Source organism: Mirounga angustirostris, unplaced genomic scaffold (genome assembly GCF_029215605.1).
Source record: "Mirounga angustirostris isolate CCGP_5_RB_7025 unplaced genomic scaffold, mMirAng1.0.hap1 SCAF_6, whole genome shotgun sequence".
In the NCBI taxonomy this organism is placed as follows: domain Eukaryota; kingdom Metazoa; phylum Chordata; class Mammalia; order Carnivora; family Phocidae; genus Mirounga; species Mirounga angustirostris.
Genome location: NW_026991714.1, coordinates 23,596,781 through 23,617,342, shown reverse-complemented (window position 1 = coordinate 23,617,342; position 20,562 = coordinate 23,596,781). Strand labels below are relative to the sequence as shown.

The following is a 20,562-nucleotide window of genomic DNA, read 5'->3' as shown; positions in this document are numbered from 1 at the left end:
TTGTTTTATTATATATTGAATCTTTCAGAATTTACTAAATATTACCAAGGAAGCTTCCCTTGGGCCTGAATGAATAACATTTTAGAGGAGTGCTTTCCTCCCATCATGGTCCACATTGAAAATGTAATGTTTGTTTGGCATGAAGCTGCTAAGGGGTTTCAGCTACCATGGCTACCTGCAGGTTGAGCAAATTAAAATTTTAGATCAAAACAGAACATATTCCTGGCACATACTGGGTTTGGGGAACTCATTTTATAGTTTTATTGTTGCTTTTTTAGAAAATGTTTTATAATGAGATCAACATATATTTCTAAATTTTTAATTTATACCAATATTTGACCTGACCAGCTGTACAAATAAAATCTCAAGGGTATTGAATTGGCATGCATTAATTCATAAAATATTTTAGTAACATGTCAACAGCAGAGTTGTTTCATCTTGTCTTTCCTAAAGGGATTCTCAGGTATAAGTCCAGACCTGGTCCTCAATGGTAGAAACACTTGCTGGGGTTCACTCTATGTCCCAGAAAGATCAGAATTTTCATTTGGTTAAAAACTTTATAGCTTTATGTTTGGAAGTGGAGTGAAACTTTTAGGTGTAGGTTTTGGCTATGTTGGCAGTTCTATGTATTGATTCAAATGTTCTGCAGTTTTTATTCAGATGTTACACATCTCTATCACCTCTTTTCTCTAACTTACCATTTCAGATGCAGGAAGGCAAAGGTTTGGCTCATTTCTGAATCATGGCAGCCAATTGCAAGTTGACTTTTGGAACTTTTTCCCATTAATTGCTTTCTTTCTATAGTTATTATTCTAGGGTCTCGACATCCTTCAATCAGTTCCCTATGTAACCAAAGTGCCTTCCCTCTACTGGGAAGTTTGAGTTTTCCAATATAAGTATTTTTCTTACAATCCTTTTTATGAAGGAAAAAAGAAACTCTAATTGTACTTTGGATATGAAGACATTTATCTTTGTAATTCCATTTGTTTCTACAACAATTCCCATTCTTTCCAGCTCTAGTTTTTGTTTTTAGCGTTTTTTTTTCCTCTCCATCAACTCTCTCCCTTTACCTTCAAATATACCCAAGTTTCCCCAGTTCTCAAGAAAAATTTTCCCTTTTATCCTCTTTTTTAAAGATTTTTTATTTTTAAGTAATTGCTATGCCCACTGTGGAGCTTGAACTCACAACCCCAAGATCAAGAGTGGCATGCTCTACTGACTAAGCCAGCCAGGCTCCCCGTCATTCAATTTTTACTTATCTTATTCTTGTTAAGCTCTGAGAAAAGTTCGTATATGCTGTCTATTCTGTTCCTTATCAGTGTCTTCCACAGTTTTTTTTCCCACTACTCTATTTATCCTGTTCTTGAATCAGTAGAAATCTTTAAGCCAAAATCCTTGGCATTTTATATTAGTTTTTATTTGTTTAAACATCATATAATCTTGAGTAGGGGTCATTACCTCCTACATCTTAAAATTCTTTTATCCTCAGTTTTCATATTATGAATTACTTTCTTTACCTGTTTTACCTGTTTTTATTGGTTTATTTCTTAAACTGTTCCCCTTCTTTCTACTGTTCAGTTTCTGCCTATAACAGTTCATTTCAGATGCTGCCAATGTGATCTTCATCTGAAGGCTTCTCCCTAACCCATTGTCCCTGAGATTGGCTCTGGAGCTCAAGACTCCAAGTAGCTGCAGCAATCTGCCTTTGTCTCCCTTCTAGGACTGGACTTCATCTTTAGTTTCCAGAAAATACTCCGTTAACCACCTGAAGGTAGGCTAAGCTTCACTGCCGTTAGTCTCACCCAGAGCCTTAATCTTGATCCCTGCACAATGCTAAGCACTTTATTATTTTATTTAATCCTCACCAGAAGCCAATATGGCATACAATATTATTCTTATTTTTAAATAAGCAGAGATGTAGACAAGTTAACTTGACCAATGTCAAAAACTTTGGAAGCAGCCAACCTGGTTTTTAGAATTTATCACTATCTGACACCAGAGCTTCTTTTAATCACTGGGTCTCACTGTAGCAGCCTCTACTGATTTCTGAGCTACATTTCTCTTTCACCATCTATTTTGAGGTCCTCAAATGCTTTGGTTGAGAATCAATATGGGAAATGACACTTGAACAGTAACCAGGCATTTACTAAAGTTATGTTTTATAGTCTTTTGGTCTTTTTCTACACTTGATCTCAGAACACTTGTTATGTCTTGTGGTTTCAGTTAGTACTTCTATGTTAATCGATAGCAAGTTTGTGTTTTCTGTCCTTCTAATTTCTAAAAATGAAGAACAAGCTCATTTTCTGCCAGATTCTCTTCACTTTACTATCTACCAGAACTACAAATATTTATTGAGCACCGCTAGGCACCAGATGCACCCACCTAGATGCTTGGAATGCATCAGTAAACATACAAGAAAGATTTCTCAGAAAGCTAACATGAAAATTTCATGCCTATTCTTTAATTACTTCTTGATGGATTTGCTATATCTAAATTCTCTTCCCTTCAAAATCTTACATAGAACAGACAGATTAATGACCATATTCCTTACTTTACTCACATGATACATGATGAATATAGTGGATGTTTGATGCCTACTTTATCAAGTCAAATTTCTTGTTGCTGGATTTTAAACTGCTCTATATTCTGGCCATTCTTTTTTGATACTCCTTCTGTTCCTGTTCCCCATACAAATAATTTATTCAATTATTCTGTCTGACCAAATAGCAATGGAGTTGGTACCAGATGATCTGGGTTTAAATGTTGGCTCTTCCTTTTACTAGCTGTGCGTGAAATGGTCCATTCTCAACACATAGCAAAGTGAAGACTAAATAGGGAGCATATGATTATCACTTCACAAATTATAAAAAGGGGCAGATATGTGTTAATTGTTCATAGCTAATTGCAAACAATTCTGGGGTAAGTACATAGAGTAACATAGATCTTATTTCATCAATTTTCTCTGCTACATCACTTTGAGTGGATGGCATTCCCTTAGAAAACATTTGTTTCAATACACTTACATTTATAAATAATATAATAGTAAGTATTCTTGTAATTGGATAAGTAAATACCTTGTAATATTAGTCAAACATAGATATATTCACTAACCTCAAATGCACTCTAATTTATACACACACACACACACACCTTAAGTCTGGGCTCTTCTGTCATTTTCTTTCACTTTCTTACAGAAATTTTACTCTTGGATCTTTTTCTTACCTTATTTTACAATTCTTTTAAAATATTTTCTGGCTCTGATTCTTATCTTGTGCATTTCCATCCCCAGGAAAACATTTCTTACTTGCATTATTTATTTACTGTAACTTAATAAGAATCTCAATGGCATACTTATTAGCAAGAAGCTGTTTAAACGCATCCAATCTGTTTGATTTAATTTAACTACATAGTCATGGCTTTTTGTCCATTTAACATCTTAAACTGCATGGAGATCATTCTTTCACTTTGCACTGCCATAGGAAGTAAATTAAGCCTTTAGTCACAGCCCCTTGTTGAATGGCTGCTAGAGTCTATAAAATAATCAGAGCCAAATGGAAAATTATAAAGTTGATCTAGGTCACCTAGGTTTTCATAAAGGAGTGGTGATATGTAAGCAACAATATACTTGGATCAATAATACTGTTTTGTATAGATTCTTTATATAAGAATGTGAATATTTATATCTTCCAAGTCTTATATCATTATGTCTGCTCTTTAATTAAGACATTACATATATCATAGAAATTTTCTTTCCACAGGCTCATTTATCCATAACTGCATATGCTTTAGGGCAGTGGTTCTCAAATGATAGGAAAGAGGAGTTTGTGTGTGTGTGTGTGTGTGTGTGTTTAAAATGTTTGGGGCATGGCAGAATTGGTGCTATATGCCTATTAGAATCACAGTAATAGTTTCTCATAAATTCATATGCTTAGGTCCTTTTTTCCTGGAATGTAAAATACTGGAGGTGATAGAATGATATCCTCCCTGACTTACCCTATAGTATGTAGGACGTACCTCACACACATATACCCATGGTTGAAACCATTGCCTTAGGCTGTGTATTCCTGTAATTCTGCAAAATGATGAGAAAATTGAACTGTGAAGAGGACAAACCTGGCAATGAAAGGATGATTCTAATAATGTAAACCATTGGAGTACATTTATGAGCATGTTAAACCTGTGTGCTTATTCAATGCTCTTCTATTTGTTGATTATTTGTTTGTTGTAGGTCAGTTTTAGAGTTTAAAGCTATTCAAGTGTATAAGCTATTCTCTATACACACATATATAAGTCTGTATAGTATATGAAAACCTAAACATAGAAACCCCAAAAGGATGTTTTATGTAGAAAGCAAATACATTCTTTTTGTTTTGTTTCGTTTTGTTTTTATTAACATATAATGTATTATTATATGTTTCAAGGGTATAGGTCTGTGATTCATCAGTCTTACACAATTCACAGCGCTCACCATAGCACATACCATCCCCAATGTCCATCACCCAGTCACCCCATCCCTCCCACCCCCCCTCCACTCCAGCAGCTCTCAGTTTGTTTCCTGAGATTAAGAGTCTCTTATGGTTTGTCTCCCTTTCTGGTTTTGTCTTGTTTCATTTTTCCCTCCCTTCCCCTATGATCCTCTGCCTTGTTTCTCAAATTCCACATGTCAGTGAGATCATATGTTAATTTTCTTTCTCTGACTGACTTATTTTGCTTAGCATAATTCCCTCTAGTTCCATCCATGTCATTGCAAATGGCAAGATTTCATTTTTTGATGGCTGCATAATATTCCATTGTATATATATACCACATCTTCTTTATCCATTCATCTGTTGATGATCATCTAGGCCCTTTCCATAGTTTGGCTATTGTGGACATTGCTGCTGTAAACATCAGGGTGCACATGCCCCTTTGGATCACTACATTTGAATCTTTGGGGTGAATACCCAGTAGTGCAATTGCTGGGTTGTAGGGTAGCTCTATTTTCAACTTTTTGAGGAACCTCCATACTGTTTTCAAGAGTGACTGCACCAACTTGCATTCCCACCAACAGTGTAGGAAAGTTCCCCTTTCTCCGCATCCTTGCCAACATTTGTCGTTTCCCGACTTGTTAATTTTAGCCATTCTGACTGGTGTAAGGTGTTATCTCATTGAGGTTTTGATTTGTATTTCCATGATGACAAGTGATGTTGAGCACTTTTTCATGTGTCTGTTGGCCATTTGGATGTCTTCTTTGGAGAAATGTCTGTTCATGTCTTCTGCCCATTTCTTGATTGGATTATTTGTTCTTTGGGTGGAGTTTGATAAGTTCTTTATAGATTTTGGATACTAGCCCTTTATCTGATATGTCATTGAAAGCAAACATATTCTTATATGTAGTTATTTCTAGACATAAAATGAATGAATTGGTTAAGGAAAACCACTTTTTAGTTTCCTTATAAAACAAAAATTAATGATGGAGAAATCAGTCTAAATTTGGGCCAGATTTTGATTCTGATCTATTGGACACACATCAATGTATGGAACACAACAGTTAAAATTAAATAACTATTAGAAGAGTAAAAAACTATCTTGAGACCTACAAAAAAGTAGTTGCAAAATGTACAATAATAACAATTCTGATGCTGGTAATATTATCACTCCACCTTAAAAAAAAGACAAGCATTATTTTGAAGAGAAGAAAAAATGCTATACCAGAGAAGATAAAAAACATTTCACTACTACACAGTGAAAGAAGGTGGACATTGTCTGACTTCATAAGAAAAACAATGAGAAAAGTGGTGTTAGTGGCATTGGTTAGTAGCATTGTCATAGAAACATAACATAATTAAGGCAATTTCATTAAATATTTGAAATATATTTCTGAATACTACAACTCAAAAGAGTTATGTATACTTTAGAGAAATATTAACCCTTAAATATTGTAAATTACTATTTAGAAAATTCATCTCTCAGGATTACCAGTAACCTCTATAACATACATATGATTAGAAGATATAAAACCTTTATTAAAAAGTCTCCCATCATAGGGGTGCCTGGGTGGCTCAGTCGGTTAAGCATCTGACTCTTGATTTCGGCTCAAATGATCTCAGGGTCATGAGATCAATTCCTGTGTCAGGCTCTACACTCAAGGGGAGTCTGCTTGAGATTCTCTCCCTCCCTCTCCCTCTGCCCCTCCCCCACCTACCTCTCTCTCTCTCTCTCTCTCTCTCTGTCTTGCTAAGTAAATAAATAAGTCTTAAAAATAAAATCTCCCATCATAGGTAATGCTATGACCCTAAATAAGCTAAGACCTTTTATTACTTCTCTTCTTCTTCCTTGGTGTCTCTATAACAATAGATATTATTTATGATATGTATGTTAGAGGGCAAAAAGCTGTAGTAAGAACTATTTGATAATATTCATCGCCCATCCTATTCCATGAAAAATACTTCTTTCTTGGCCTCCATGATAATCAATTTTTCTATACATTCTCATAGTCTTAATTTCTTATTTTTCTTCTACTTTCCCAACTGAGGATATTGAGGTATAAAAGTTAAAATTAGGGAGTTATCTCTAAAACACATCTATCTTTTCACTATTGTATCCCATGTACCTTGAACAGTGCTTCACACAAGTGCTCAGTATGTTTCCTGAACTCAGTCATAGGTATCCTCAACATAGAGCAATTCTTTCAAAAAATCTTGTTCGAACTTATGTGATTTTATTTGTATCTCCTCTGTCACTAATTTTGGTGCTTAATTATTGTTTTACTCTTGAATTCCATGTAAATGCTTAAGGACATCTGCCTTGTAATTCCTGTTCTCATAATGTATAGCATATGACTAAGGTGGACAGTTTCTTGCATTGAAAGCCAATGGACAATTAGGTCATTGTGAGTAATTCAGAACTTCCAGGATTACTAGAGGAGGAACTACAGTAAAGGCATCTGGGGGTAGAGGGCAGAGGAGGGAAAGGGGAAACTAATGTAATTGCCTGTTGTATTGCTATTTGGAGAGAATCTAGATTCTTTTGTTGTAACTCATTCTGTGTGGGTAAATTTGAAAGTAGCAGCATAAATGGGCTTTAAAAAATTGTAAATGAGGAATATGTTGCTTCCAGAACCAAAAAACTAAAAGATGTAGATTTGTTTTAATATTATTTGGACTACTAGATCAATAACTTTTTCTTGATGGTATCAGAGTTGGAACATCCCTTGACTGACCAAAAACGCCCAAAAATTTTACTAAGTTGAAGGAACCTTGCATTTTGTGCAAGACAATGGCCCATTCCTTTTTGTGTTCTCCTTTGTGAATTTTTATATGTCCTGAATGAGTATGTCAAATAAATCCCCTTGCAAGAGATATCATCAATATAATGTCATACCTATGTTCCCAGGGAAAGTTGGATGCAGTAGAGATCTTGCCTGCAAAGATTGAGTGCATTTGTTAGGCTTTTAAGGTATCCTATATGTAGCCAGGTAAAGAAGTATTTGTGTTCCTTTGAAGGTGAAATTGGTTGAGAGGCTGTCAAAATGGGCATGAAACAGAAGATGTTAGTCAAGTCTATGACTGCAAAGTATTTATCAATTGCTGATTGAATGGAGTCAATAATTACAGTAATATTGGGTATTGCACTTTAATACTAACAACATGTCATTAAGGTTGGGATACTCTACTGTGGGGTTCCATTCATTCTTTCCGAGTTTAAGAACTAGTCGAATGGACATTAAATGGAGAAGCAGTGGTAATTATCATCTCTTCTCTGAATAGTTCTTATAATTGATATCAATCCTTGAAAGCCCTGTTCAATCCTTGAAGGCCTTATTAACTATTTACATTGGACATACAGAAGGTTCAAATGGCCCCATTTTGTCAAACCAATTGTAAGTGGCAAGGATTTTATTTCATTTAATTTTAATTTATAACTCATTGGATTAGAGTGTGCAGTGTCTACTAGGGGATATTGTAGGGCAATGGGTGTTATGACCATGGGGGATTTAGGCAAGGCAATAGTTCTGATGGTTAAGATGAGGTATACCTATGTACCTATGTGTTTTTATTTTATGTCTGATAATCCCCATTGGGATTACCTTAATTTTAGTGCAATCTCCATATTTACAGTGCCTGAAGTTTATTGGAATCTCCAGCCATAACTATAATGTGAACCCCAACCAAAAAAAAAAAAAAAAGCCCTGAAGGTTTGCCAGTTGGTACAGTTCAGGAGATATTAAAACTTGGAACCTATGTTGCAGAAGCACAAAGACAATCAGCTTCCTTTTATCTTTTTGTTTTAAAAATACTTTTAGTAAACTAAGAATTTTCAAGTTGAACAAATTGTGGACTTTCTGTTTCAGTTGTTTCCTCCCATATATCCAATTTTTTGTTTGTTTTTTCCTTCCCTTTGATTTCCTGGTTAGAGCTGTCTTTGGTTGCTAGACCCTCAGGGGGATCCTTTCTACCCTGCTCACGCTTATACGTCTCCTCTTCCAGAGAGTCTCAAGTCAGTTTCATTAGAGTTATGGGTCTCCCTGATGGCAATGGTTGCGTTATTGGATTTATTTATTTATTTATTATGAACCTAAGGCTTCACTCAGTTTTGCATTAACCCCTTAGCTATGCCACCCAGGCCCATGGGTACTTTTCCTTCTAACTGTGGGGGTCAGGATCTTTGCTGTTACAGAGTCATAGCAGCAGAAGCAGCATTTTGTAACACCTTAGTGAGCCGTTTTCTCAGCATGGCCACTGCTCTTCCTCCCCACAAGCAGCCACATAATAGACCTGTATAATACACAGAATATAAGTTCTTCCCCTGAATGCTCTATGGAATGGAGATCGATGCCTGGTTGAGGCATACAACCAATGGTCGTAGGGTAAGACTCATTCCCTGAACTTAGTGTCTGTCATGCTTCGTACTGATACCTGTACACAAAATTCAGTATGAAACACACAGATAAGTCAGAGACATATGGCATAGGGCCACGTTAACAAAAGCCCCAAACTCATACAAATGGCCCGGGCCATTAGTAGTTCTATCTGGATTAGGTTCTTGCAGTTTTCCATTGACCTACATCACAGAGTATGATAATAGTAAGAGAGTCCTAAAGGAGCTCTTTTGTTCTCAAAGAAGAGTAGCCATTCACAGAGGATGGCAGGGCTTTGCTGTCCTCTGAATAATTCTAAGGGCCTGAGCTGTAATTCATTTATTAGGGCCTGCCACAGGCTCGAAACAGCATCCCTATCTGTCAGTGACATTGCACACACCATTGGTTTTACTCGATCACTTAGCCCAAGTGGCAAAGCATCTAGCATAGAAGGCTGAACCTCTTACAGAGCCTTTTATTTTTCTGGACTCTGCTAAAATTGGCAGGGTTTTGGGTCACTCAGTAAATGGGCCATAGTAACACACCCAAATGAGGAATATGTTGCCTCTAAAATCCAAAGAAGCCCACTAGATGTTGTGCTTCTTTTCTGGTTGTAGGAGGGGTTAGATGCAACAACTATTCTTTACTTTGGAAGGGATATCTTGCCATGCCCCACACCAATGGACCCCTCGAAATTTCACTGAGGTAAGAGTCCCCTATATTTTTGCCAGATCTCTTTTCCATCCTCTGACCTGCAAATGTCTTTTCAGTAAGTTTTGGATAGTTGCTACTTTTTGCTTACTAGGTCCACTCAGCATAATGTTATCAGTGTAATGAACTGGCATGATACCTTGTAGAAGGAAAGGATGTCAGGGTCCCTGCAAACTAAATTATGACATAGAGCTGGAGAGTTGATACACCAGTGAGGTAGGACAGTGAAGATGTATTGCTGGCCTTGGCAGCTGAGCACAAAATGATTCTGGTGTTTCTTATTGATGGGGATGGATAAAAAGACATTTACCAGATCGATAGCTGCATACTAGGTACTAGGGAATGTGTTAATTTGTTCAAGCAATGAAACCACATCTGGTGCAGCAGCTGCAGGTGGAGTTACCACCTGGTTAAATTTAGGATAACCCATTGTCATTCTCCAAGCTCCGTATTCTTCTGCCCTTGCCAAATAAGTGAATTGAGTGGGGATGTGGCAGAAATCACTACACTTGCATATTTCAAGTCCTTGATGGTGGCACTAATTTCTGCAATCTCTGTAGGAATTCATTATTGCTTTTAGTTTAATATTTTCTTAGGTAGAAGCAGTTCTAGTGGCTTCTACTTGGCCTTTCCCATCATAGGAGGTCAGTATGGTCAGGGAGCCAATGTGGGACTGGAACTGGGGAAATATCCATAGGATGGGTTCTGGGACCTACTGAGTCCACTGTGAGACATACCTGAGCTATTGATGACCTCCGTAAGCTCCTACTCTAACTTGTGGACCAAAGTGATGTTTTGAGTGTTGTGGAATTAGTATCATTTCAAAGCCAGTCTCTACTAGTCTCTAAAAGTTCTGATTATTTCCTTTTCCTCAGTGTACAGTTACCCTGGTGAAAGGTCATATGTCCCTTTGGGGAAGCCTGGGAAAAAGATTACTGGTATAAATTTTTGGCAGTGTACTGGGTCCTTCCAGAAAAGGAATAAGCCTCTCCTTCATCGAAGGGTTTTGGTTCTGTAAACTGGCTCAAATCTGGGGATTATTTGAAAGGTTGTTACTTTCTATTTTTATGATTCAGGTTAGAGTTTTGTTCACTTGATCTAGATGTTTTCTGCTTATGCAGATTAGGTAAAAATTTAGTAGTTTTCCTATCTGTTTTACCTATAGGAACACAATGATTAATTAACCAGTGCCATGGGTCTGTGCAAGTCAGACTATTCTGATTGCTGCTTTGACTCTGCTGTCCATTATAGCAACCATGTTCACTCACCTTGCCTTGGGCAATTGATTGCCACTACTTGGCCCCTGCCTCCTTGGGATTGAACTACTCCCATTTCATTTAGTGACTGCAATTACCACTCTAAGGTCTGGTCTTAGAGAGAAGAGTAATCGTTGAACTCTTCAAGGATACTGGGGCTCTGCTCACAAATTTATTTCTCACAGTTGTGGTAAAAGGAATGCCTTCTAGACTCTCTCACTGTGGGTCTTAAATGACAAATCTACTCTTATATTCCAATCTCAAGGATTCGAATCCCTTGCTTTACATTAAACCAAATTAGGTCGTGCATGTCCAGTTTGCTTACTATGGACCACCTTTTGGTACATGTTACGGCCAACCAACCAGATGAACTGTTAGAACCCTTTCTAACTCCCCAAGCTTCAACTCCCAATGCAGAATCTCTGCTTAATGAGTCCATATCAATAAATTATGCCTGATTCAACTTAATGTTTCTTCTACCATTATCCTGCACCCTAATATCCATTCCCACACCTGTTCCCCAGATATTGGTCTGTATATGTTTGAGAACTCAAGTAGTTCTTTTGGAGTATAACTTCCTGAACACGTGGTGAAAAATAAAATAAGTAACATATATGCCATCTATCTATCATCTACCTATTTATGAATCACTTTATAAAGGACTCCTAACATAATAGTACAACCAATTAAAATAAGGATGACATTCCCTTCTCAACTTGCTCTTATTAACACAGATGAATTATTTAATTTATTTAAATTAATTATTTAGATTCTAAGGGAAGACAGCCACCATTTAGTTAGCAATAGTATTCAAGATCCTAAAGAAAGCAGAAAAAAGTACTATTTTCTGGGTTTAAAGCACTAGGAAAGGCAGTAGGCAGTTGAAATCTCTGTACATTAGTTGTTTCTGAATGACAGTTTTGAAGGCTCAAGGGAAAAGAAATTAACCACCAATGTGGAAATACCACCAAGACAATAAATTAGCTAGGTTTCAAATTCCACAGAGACCAAAAAACGCAGAGATTTAATCAAATACACATACACACATACATGCACACAAACGTACACAAAACCAGATTGCCAAGGATGTGTGAATAGGCAACTTGATGTGTAAATTTAAAACAAACAATAAAAAAAGAGATTGAACTCATAAAAGTAATTGACTAGTTTTGATTTTCTTTTAGGGATAATAACAGAAAGATGGGTGTTGTTTATGGGGTGGGGGAAGAGGGAAAGAGGAAGAGACGAGAAAAAAACAAAGAGAGGGAGATGTAGTCTGTTCAACAGCAGTAGAAAACTAGCCTAAATTTGTGGATTATTTAGCATTATCTCTAAATAGAGAACCTGGAATTTTTTTCACTTGGACATAAAATTAAATTTTGACTCTTGAAGTTATGGGATTGGAATGACAGGTTAATGGAGGTTCTACGTACTATGAGTAAACCTTATATTCACAGAATAATAGATGAAATAGAAAGCTACCTAAGAGAATATGTAGGTGAAATATCTGATTTTTAGATATGGAAAATAAAGTCAAGAAACTGAAATAATTTTTGTTATTCCACCAAGTGATTAGCTTTAAAAAGAAAAAGCTATTACTTGAACCTAAATTCTTGAGTAATTATTTGGCTTTAGAATTTATGTTAGAGTATTACTACAGATTCTCTTAAGTTTTGTTTATTTTGTCATGAGAACTGTGAAAATTGTCACTATTTTTCAAGAAGCTCAGTTGGTTTGTTTGAAGTCATGAAGTATTGGCTGGATGGGATTGAAAATACAACCTAGTATTTGATTCCAAATTCAGCATTTTTTAGAATATAGTATTGATTATTCTCTAATTATCTCTATGATTCTGAAAATATGTTGAAAATACATCTAAATACAGGACACCTGGGTGGCCCAGTCGGTTGAGCGATCGGCTCTTGATTTCTGCTGGAATCATGATCTCAGGGTCCTGGGATCCAGCCTTACATGTGGCTCCATGCTGGGCGGGGAGTCTGCTTAAGACTGTCTCTCTCCCTCTCCCTCTGGCCCTCTCCCACTCCTGTGCTTTCTCTCTAAAAATAAATAAATAAATAAATAGACAATACATCTAAATACAATGTAACTAGTTATTGTCTATCTCTATTTAGATCACAGACTAAGTGAACTTATAAACTGAGCCTTTATAGAAAGTACAGAAACATCTTTGTGTGAATTTTTTTTTTTAATATAAAGAAATTTCCATGGAACCCAAAGTCACTAGCCAAGGTGTATATGGATTTAAATATAGATGATGTCTCAAGTATTCTTGCAATTTAACTTTCCTTTAATGGAAAACATTAGATAGGAATTCTTCTATAAAATGTTAAACTAAGGGGAAAAAGAGAGAGAGAGGCAAACCATAAGAGACTCAACTATATGGAACAAACTGAGATGGAGGGGAGGTGGGCAGGGGTGGGCTAAATGGGTGATGGGATTAAGGAGGGCACTAGTTGTTATGAGCATTGGGTGTTGTATGTAAGTGATGAATCACTATATTCTACACCTGAAACCAATTTTACCATATTTATTAACCAACTAGAATTTAAATAAAAACTTGGGATAAAAAATAAATAAATACATAAAATGTTAAACTAACATATCTTCAGTGGTTTCATTTTCCTCTGTTTTCTTTAGCAACAATTCAGAGTGTCTTCAGTCATAAATCAGCACAGTTTAAGGCTATTTTAAAGCCTATAAAACTATTCTTAAGGGAGCCATGAATCCAGATTACAAACAGTCACTTTCAAACTACTGAGCGAATTGATTTATTTTAAAATACCACTTTATTCCACAGATTGCTCAATAACCTTATGACATGAATCACTTCAATAAAAAAAATTGAGAGGAAGTTGAATTGGGTCATTTTGGGATGTGTGTGTGTGTGTGTGTGTGTGTGTGTGTGTGTGTGTGTAGAGTGTGGAAAAGAATGTTTGATATTTATTGTGATCCTGACACTTTCTGCCTTTCTGAAAACAATGAAAGTAATTAAGCTCTTTTAGGCATAAGAAACATTTTCTCATTTATAAAGCTGCCAATTCTTATTCTTGTGAAGAAATATTTTTAGCCTTTTTAAAAGCCATATTAAGTTTGATAAATATTTGGAGAATATTTAAATATTTAAAAAATAATAATGCCTTAAATTTATATGAAAATTGTTGATTAGATATATGAATTTTTCATTTCCGTATTGAACTGTATAAATATGGTCCCAGAAGCATTTCATATAAAATATGTCTTATTCATGTTGCTATAATATAATATGTCCATTCAAGTTGCTATAACAAATTACCATAGGCTGGGTATCTTATAAACAATAGAAATGGATTGCTCACAGTTCTGGAGGCTGGAAGTGGGAGATCGGGGTGGCAACATGGTCATGTGAGGGCCCCCTTCTGATAGCAGATTTCTTATTGTATAATCACAGGGCAGAGGGGCTAGGGATCTCTCTGGGGTCTTTCTTCTAAGGGCACTAATCCCATTCATGAGGACTCCACACCCATGGCCTAATCACCTTCTAAAGACCCCACCTACTAATAGCATCACCTTTGGGGTTTAAGATTTTAACAAACAAATTTTGAGGGGACATAACATTCAGATCAGACCATAGCAATATGAAAATATCTTTTTTCATTCTCATAAGCATTAGTATTAAATCTTAATTTTTCACATTAATAATTATATCAGTCGTCTGATAATTAAAATACAAAACATCAAACCATAGTCCTCTCATTATTCATAGAAATAGTGAAGAATAATTTATAGAAGCAGGGCAGGGCAATAAATGTCCACTTTAACTTAAATATTGTTCTCTTCTTCAAATTCATGAAACTAACCAAGGAATCTTTACCCCTGAGGGTTTGTTTCTAGCACCTTGATTTCTTGTGAAATACGGTCACTGATAGAGAAAACTGCATCACAAATATGAGTCACAACCTGTCTTTTTCATACCCATTTCTCCCTTTTATATAATCCCTCATAATTATTTCTTCCTCTCTCTTTTACTGTCTTTTCATACCAGATCGTGAGCCATAATATTAACTAATATTTAGTGAGCATTTGCTGAGACAGGCACTATATTATACCCTTTTCAAGTATTATCTCTTAGATCGTCTCAAAAACACTGTGGGAAAATAAAAATATAATTACCATTTTTCGATAGGGAAATGGGAATAATCTTAGGCGGTTTAGTAACCAGGAATACAGAGCTGCTAAGTGATGAAACATGTATTTAAACCCAGGTCTATCTGATGGCCAGCACACTTGCTTTTAAGCATTCTATCACTCTGACTCTAATTCAGGAAAAGGTCCTATGATCAAGGCACTTCTGTGTCTCCAGCACACTGTGTCCACTAGATGGTGTGTCACGTTCAAAACATAATAGGGTCAAATCAGATGATGAAATGACAGCAAGAAAGTATATTTATAAGTGGACCTTTTTAAAAAACACACAGGCATACACATACATATTCTGTACCCGGGAATAGAATAACTAATGCTTATTTCCACTGAAATTGATATTGTCAATAATCATTTTAACTAAGATATATTAATGTTATTATTATATGTGGAAATTTATAGTTGGCACATGTTTTCTTTATACATTAATGTATTAGAAGAATTTGTACAACATTTCTATGAGGTAGAAGATGGGCATTATTATTATTCTCATTTTACTTAGTGATTAAGCAGTTTTGTTGTAGGAACAAAGCTAGGAAGTAACCAAAATATCATTCAAATTTGTAATCTTATACATAAAATTCTATTCCTTTTCATTATGTCATATGGAAGGATGGGAGAAAGACCTGCAAATTCCAAACATAGAGAACAATCTATTTGTTGTCAGTTTTGATTTCTAACCCTCTATTCCTTCTAATTACTTTTTTTGGTACTTAAAGTGAAATATACAAAGAAATGATACTTATTTTATTGAATACTTGACAAAAAGACCTCTCGATTCCTATGGATTTTATGTATAAATCATGCTATTCTTTTCTTAGGGAAGTTCAAAACAAGGATGAATAGGGTATTCAGTAGTGTTTAACTAACACATACATAGGCTTCAGTTCATGTTCTAGATATTTACTTGATACAATTCCAGGTATATATAACTAAGAAAAAGCATTCACAAAGAGATAGTGTTTCATCCTCTACTTGAATTATGGGACTTGCAAGGCTACTATTTCCACGTATTTGTAGGAAATCAAACTGTTACTCACTGGAACTTATGACTAGAAAAATCACTTCAAATAAATGTAAGATTGTGATTAACAAAACTCTGCAAGACAAATGTCTAAATACGAATGTTTTCATTTTTGCTACAGAGTACATATAAACTGAAACTACTGAACAAGGATTGATATTCTTTACTGATGGTAGATATTAGTCATGGCTTATGTATTTTACTCCCACAGAAGAGGGTTTTCAGTATATTATCAAATGGGTGAGACTAGAGGAAGTTAAGACTTATAAAGGTATCCATTATTGCAAAACCAGGCAACAGTCTACATTTTAATACTTCCAACGTAAATTCTATATCTCAAATAAGTTTTCTAAAAATATTTTAATAAAATGTTCTCTTACTATGGAGACTTGAAAGTTAAAACAAACTATTTTTAATATCACTCACTGTTTTGAAACAGAAATATGGATCAATATTTACATTTTTCATTGAATTTAAGTGTGAGATAGTTTCATAGCTTGCCACTAGGAATTGTACGCAAGTCATTAACTGAGACTCCATCATTTATATTCACTTTTAAAGGATTTTATTGGATCTACCTCTTGATCTTACTTAAATTGGTAATTTAAACTCTATTACTTTAAAAGCCAGCAAAACATGCCTGTTAGAGCTGAAGTTCAAACTTCAGTCAATAGAAGGGAAACACAGTTGGCAGATTCATGAACGTTGCTGTTATGCACAGTATAATTCAGGAAACTGTTCATTTGCATTACATGCTTTTAGTAAGTAAAACTTCCTGCTTTGATCTGTGTTGCATTTCATTTAACTTCCTGGTATCAAAAGCAACAGTTTGAAACAGGAAACTCTTATTTATTAAGGGCCTACAATCAAAGGAAAGCTTCTTACTTTAAAGTCAGATTTAGTAGTAAAAAAGTAAATTAAAATAGACTCTCTGAGTTTGTTCATTGTTTTCCTTCCTCTGGAGAATAGCCTGATTTAAGTTTTATTTGTGATTCTAGAATACATTTGTGAAATATTAATATTTATAACATTTTTCACTTAGAATACTGAGAACAGTTCCTGAAATATGTTTTAATATTTTAATCAAAAAAAAGGTTTATGTGGTGAATAATTAATGTATGAATTAAATAAAAAGTGCTTTTTGTTTTCTTCTGGCTCAGAGGAGTGAATTAAAAAAAATTCACATTTTACAAAGTTCATTTCAATGCCATCTTTAGAAAGAGCAATAATTTAAAAATCTTTTAAAATATTATTAATTCCAAAAGTAAAACAATTTTCATAACCTTTATTTAAATTTCATATAAAATACCTGTTGGGATTTAGAAAAGTCCATTACATTGACTTTATTTGAAGATTTAAATTATTATTTTTTGTTTGTGTTCCAAACAACTCTATGCGAGCTAGTCATTTGATGACAGATGCATGAAAAATGAAATCCTTTCATAAAAACTTATATTGGAGATGCAAAGCTATTTTATCTGCTTCATATATAAGTTCAAAACAATGTATTTTCAAATAATATTTTTAGTAACAACAAAGTAAATCAATGATTATGATTTGTTCTTTCTGTGAAAATTCTCATGAGCTATATAATGATACCAAGTTATTAGCAAAAATTATTAGCCTATCTCCAGGTTTCAGTAGTTCCTAAGATATCTAATTATCAATATCCATTTCCTTTAAAGTCTCAGATATCCATCAGTGTAGAAGAGTGGGAAGACACCAAAGACTCCAAAGAACAAAGTCATCACCGAAGCAACCACCGCAACTCAACTTCCAGTGACCAGTCAGACCATCCCTTACTGAGGAGAAAGAGCATGCAGTGGGCCCGAAGACTGAGCAGAAAAGGTCCAAAACACTCTGGTAAAACAGCTGAGAAAATAACCCAGCAGCGACTGAACCTCTACAGGAGGTCAGAAAGACAAGAGCTTGCTGAACTTGTGAAAAATAGAATGAAACACTTGGGTCTTTCTACAGTGGGATATGGTATGCTCTTTAAAAGTATTGTATGCTATGGACTTGTGATTCTTACCATAGTCTTTGTGTAGTTGGTTCAGATTTAGTAAGTTAAGAATCACATTTTTGTTTCACAGGCCAGTTTGAAGGAACTACTGACACATATCTAATACAGAAAATTATAATGATGACAGTAAAAGTAAATGCTAGAAATATTAAGTATTTGCTTAGTTCTCTAGGCACTCTGCTGAACTTATTATATGAATTATCTTAATTTTAATTTTCTCCCAAACTTTTCCATTTTAGAGATAAAGAAACTTAGTCAATAACTTGCTAATTAGCTTTTTAATAGCATGGCTGAGATTTATATCCTGTTCTGTCATGCTCTTACACACACACACACACACACTCTCACACACTCACACACTCTCACACACACACCCAAACCACATTTTATTCTAGGAACTGGGATAATATGAATTTGAGGCATTGGCAAGTAACTAAATGTACCAGTCACAAATGAACCAAATCCATAAAATTTGTTTAGTTTCTTGTGGTCCAGAAATAAAAGTCTACAAAAGCTTTAATTTGAAGCTCAAATAGTATGTGATTTCATATAGCGTAGATTGCATCAATAATTATTAAGTTCCTGTGTTGATCTATGATTGCCATATAGACCAAAAAGCACAGCTTAAATAAATAATGCAAAGATAATTTTAAAATATATTCTTTACTACTCTATGAATTTTATTTAAAAAAGAAATTTAGTCAACTTAGAGTAAAGCCAGATGATAAAGTGGTTTTTGTTTTATATATATAACTTGGGTAAACCAGAAGCTAAGATAATATAAATATCATGCAGGTTAAGGATAAAATGGAATGCATTCTATATTTGTCCCATCTCATCTTTATTATTAAAGTCTCAACTTGAAACAGTGTATATAGGGAGAAATTTTAATTATTGAATTAGGTAGAGTTTAAAAGAAGTTAACCTGCTAGAACTATGCAAGGTGCTTTATGTGTATTTTTTCATTACTCCTCATAACCCTGAGTGGATAAGTGTCCCACTTTACCCTAAGAATTTGAAGCTTAGAGCTTAAAGGCCTTGCTCAAGGGCATACAGTTGAAATGTGTTGGAGTCAGGATTCCATATGTAATTGAAATAATTATTTAGTACTTACTTAAACATAGTACAGACTAATCTGTTAGCAATAATTTTAATATAATCACACAAGGTCTTACGTTAAAGAGTAAATTCAAAGAAAAATTGATCTTCCTTTTAAAAACTATATTAATAATTCTTTGCTAATTTGATGACAGTATGATTGTATTTCTTATAGAACTATAGTCCTATATTTATGTGTACTTTTGTTAGTTATTATTCAGCTACTCTTTCTTTTTTTGGAAAGTTCTAGTAAATGATTGTTCATCCAAGTTCCAGCTGTGTTTCATGAACATTATAACTCAAGGCTGGTCCTGTAAGCAGTGTGGCAGATAACAGTTTGACTCTAAGAGACACAAAAATGCATGAACTGGCTGCATGGGAGAATCATCAGGGAACATATTATGTTTTTGCTAATGAAACTTCTATCAGGTACCTTGCATTTAGTTATTCTTGTTTTTTTTTTTTTTAAATAAATCTGTTAATTTAATTCTCACACTAACTCTTACAGAAAAGAAGAATGGATATTGTCCACCTTCTTTTTTTCTCTCTCTTTTCATCTTTCTTTCTTCCTGTCTCTGTCCCATTCTAATCATCTATTCATCCATAGGTCCATCAATCCATTCTAAGGCCATGTACTAGCCACCTTTAATAACATAAAGATTATGAAAACAGGATTGGGATTTAACACATCATGAGCTTCTGGACTTCTCCATGTGTTCCTAACTCACAATAATTCATCCATCCAACAGATAATATTGGGCTACACTGGGAATAGAATAATGACCTATTCACATAGGACCTCTGCATTTTTGGAACTTATATTCTAGTATCAGCCAGTAGGCTCATTGAATTATTTAACCTCTCCAAGCCTCTTTTTATCACTGTGAAATGGAATTAATAATGTCTGTCTTATAAGTTTCTTGTGAGGGACAAATGGGATAATGAATAATAATGTGCTGAGCCCAGAACTGGCATTCAGTTAATACCACAAATCTTCCATTTATCGATTTAAGTACTACTGTATGTACATCTGTGCTTTATACATAAAAGGAGTAGATTTTTCTTTGCCCACCTCAGCCAAACCAAACAAAACAAAAACAAATTTTGTACCCTCAGGGGCAATATTGCCTCCATTGAGGATGCGTGCTTTAAAACAATTATTTTGCATGTTTGTCTTCCTTCCTTGAGAGAAAGGGAATATCTTGCTCATCTTTTCAACTTTGGATCCCCAATATATTACACATTTCCTGACACATAGGAACCCAGTAACTGCACATTGAATGTGTGAACAAATGGAGTGCTTACAGGTGAGAAAACAGGGTCTCAAATATAAATGATTTCCTAGCCTACTAGACACTCAAGTCAGTATTTTAACTTACGACTTTTGACTCTATGTCTCTTTGTATTTCCA

The 20,562-nt window shown here is 34.8% G+C and overlaps 1 protein-coding gene across 1 annotated transcript in view; it reads left to right on the top strand.

Annotated features, from left to right (window-relative positions):
- Positions 1-19,764, top strand: part of KCNT2 (potassium sodium-activated channel subfamily T member 2) — a 224,905-nt gene extending 205,141 nt beyond the window's left edge. The window contains exons 22-23 of the mRNA XM_045876372.3: positions 17,716-18,016; positions 19,396-19,764. Of these exons, the coding sequence (XP_045732328.3) occupies positions 17,716-18,016; positions 19,396-19,484 (390 nt within the window). The 3' untranslated portion in view covers positions 19,485-19,764. The remainder of the gene's footprint in view (positions 1-17,715; positions 18,017-19,395) is intronic.
- The last annotated feature ends 798 nt before the right edge of the window (positions 19,765-20,562 follow it).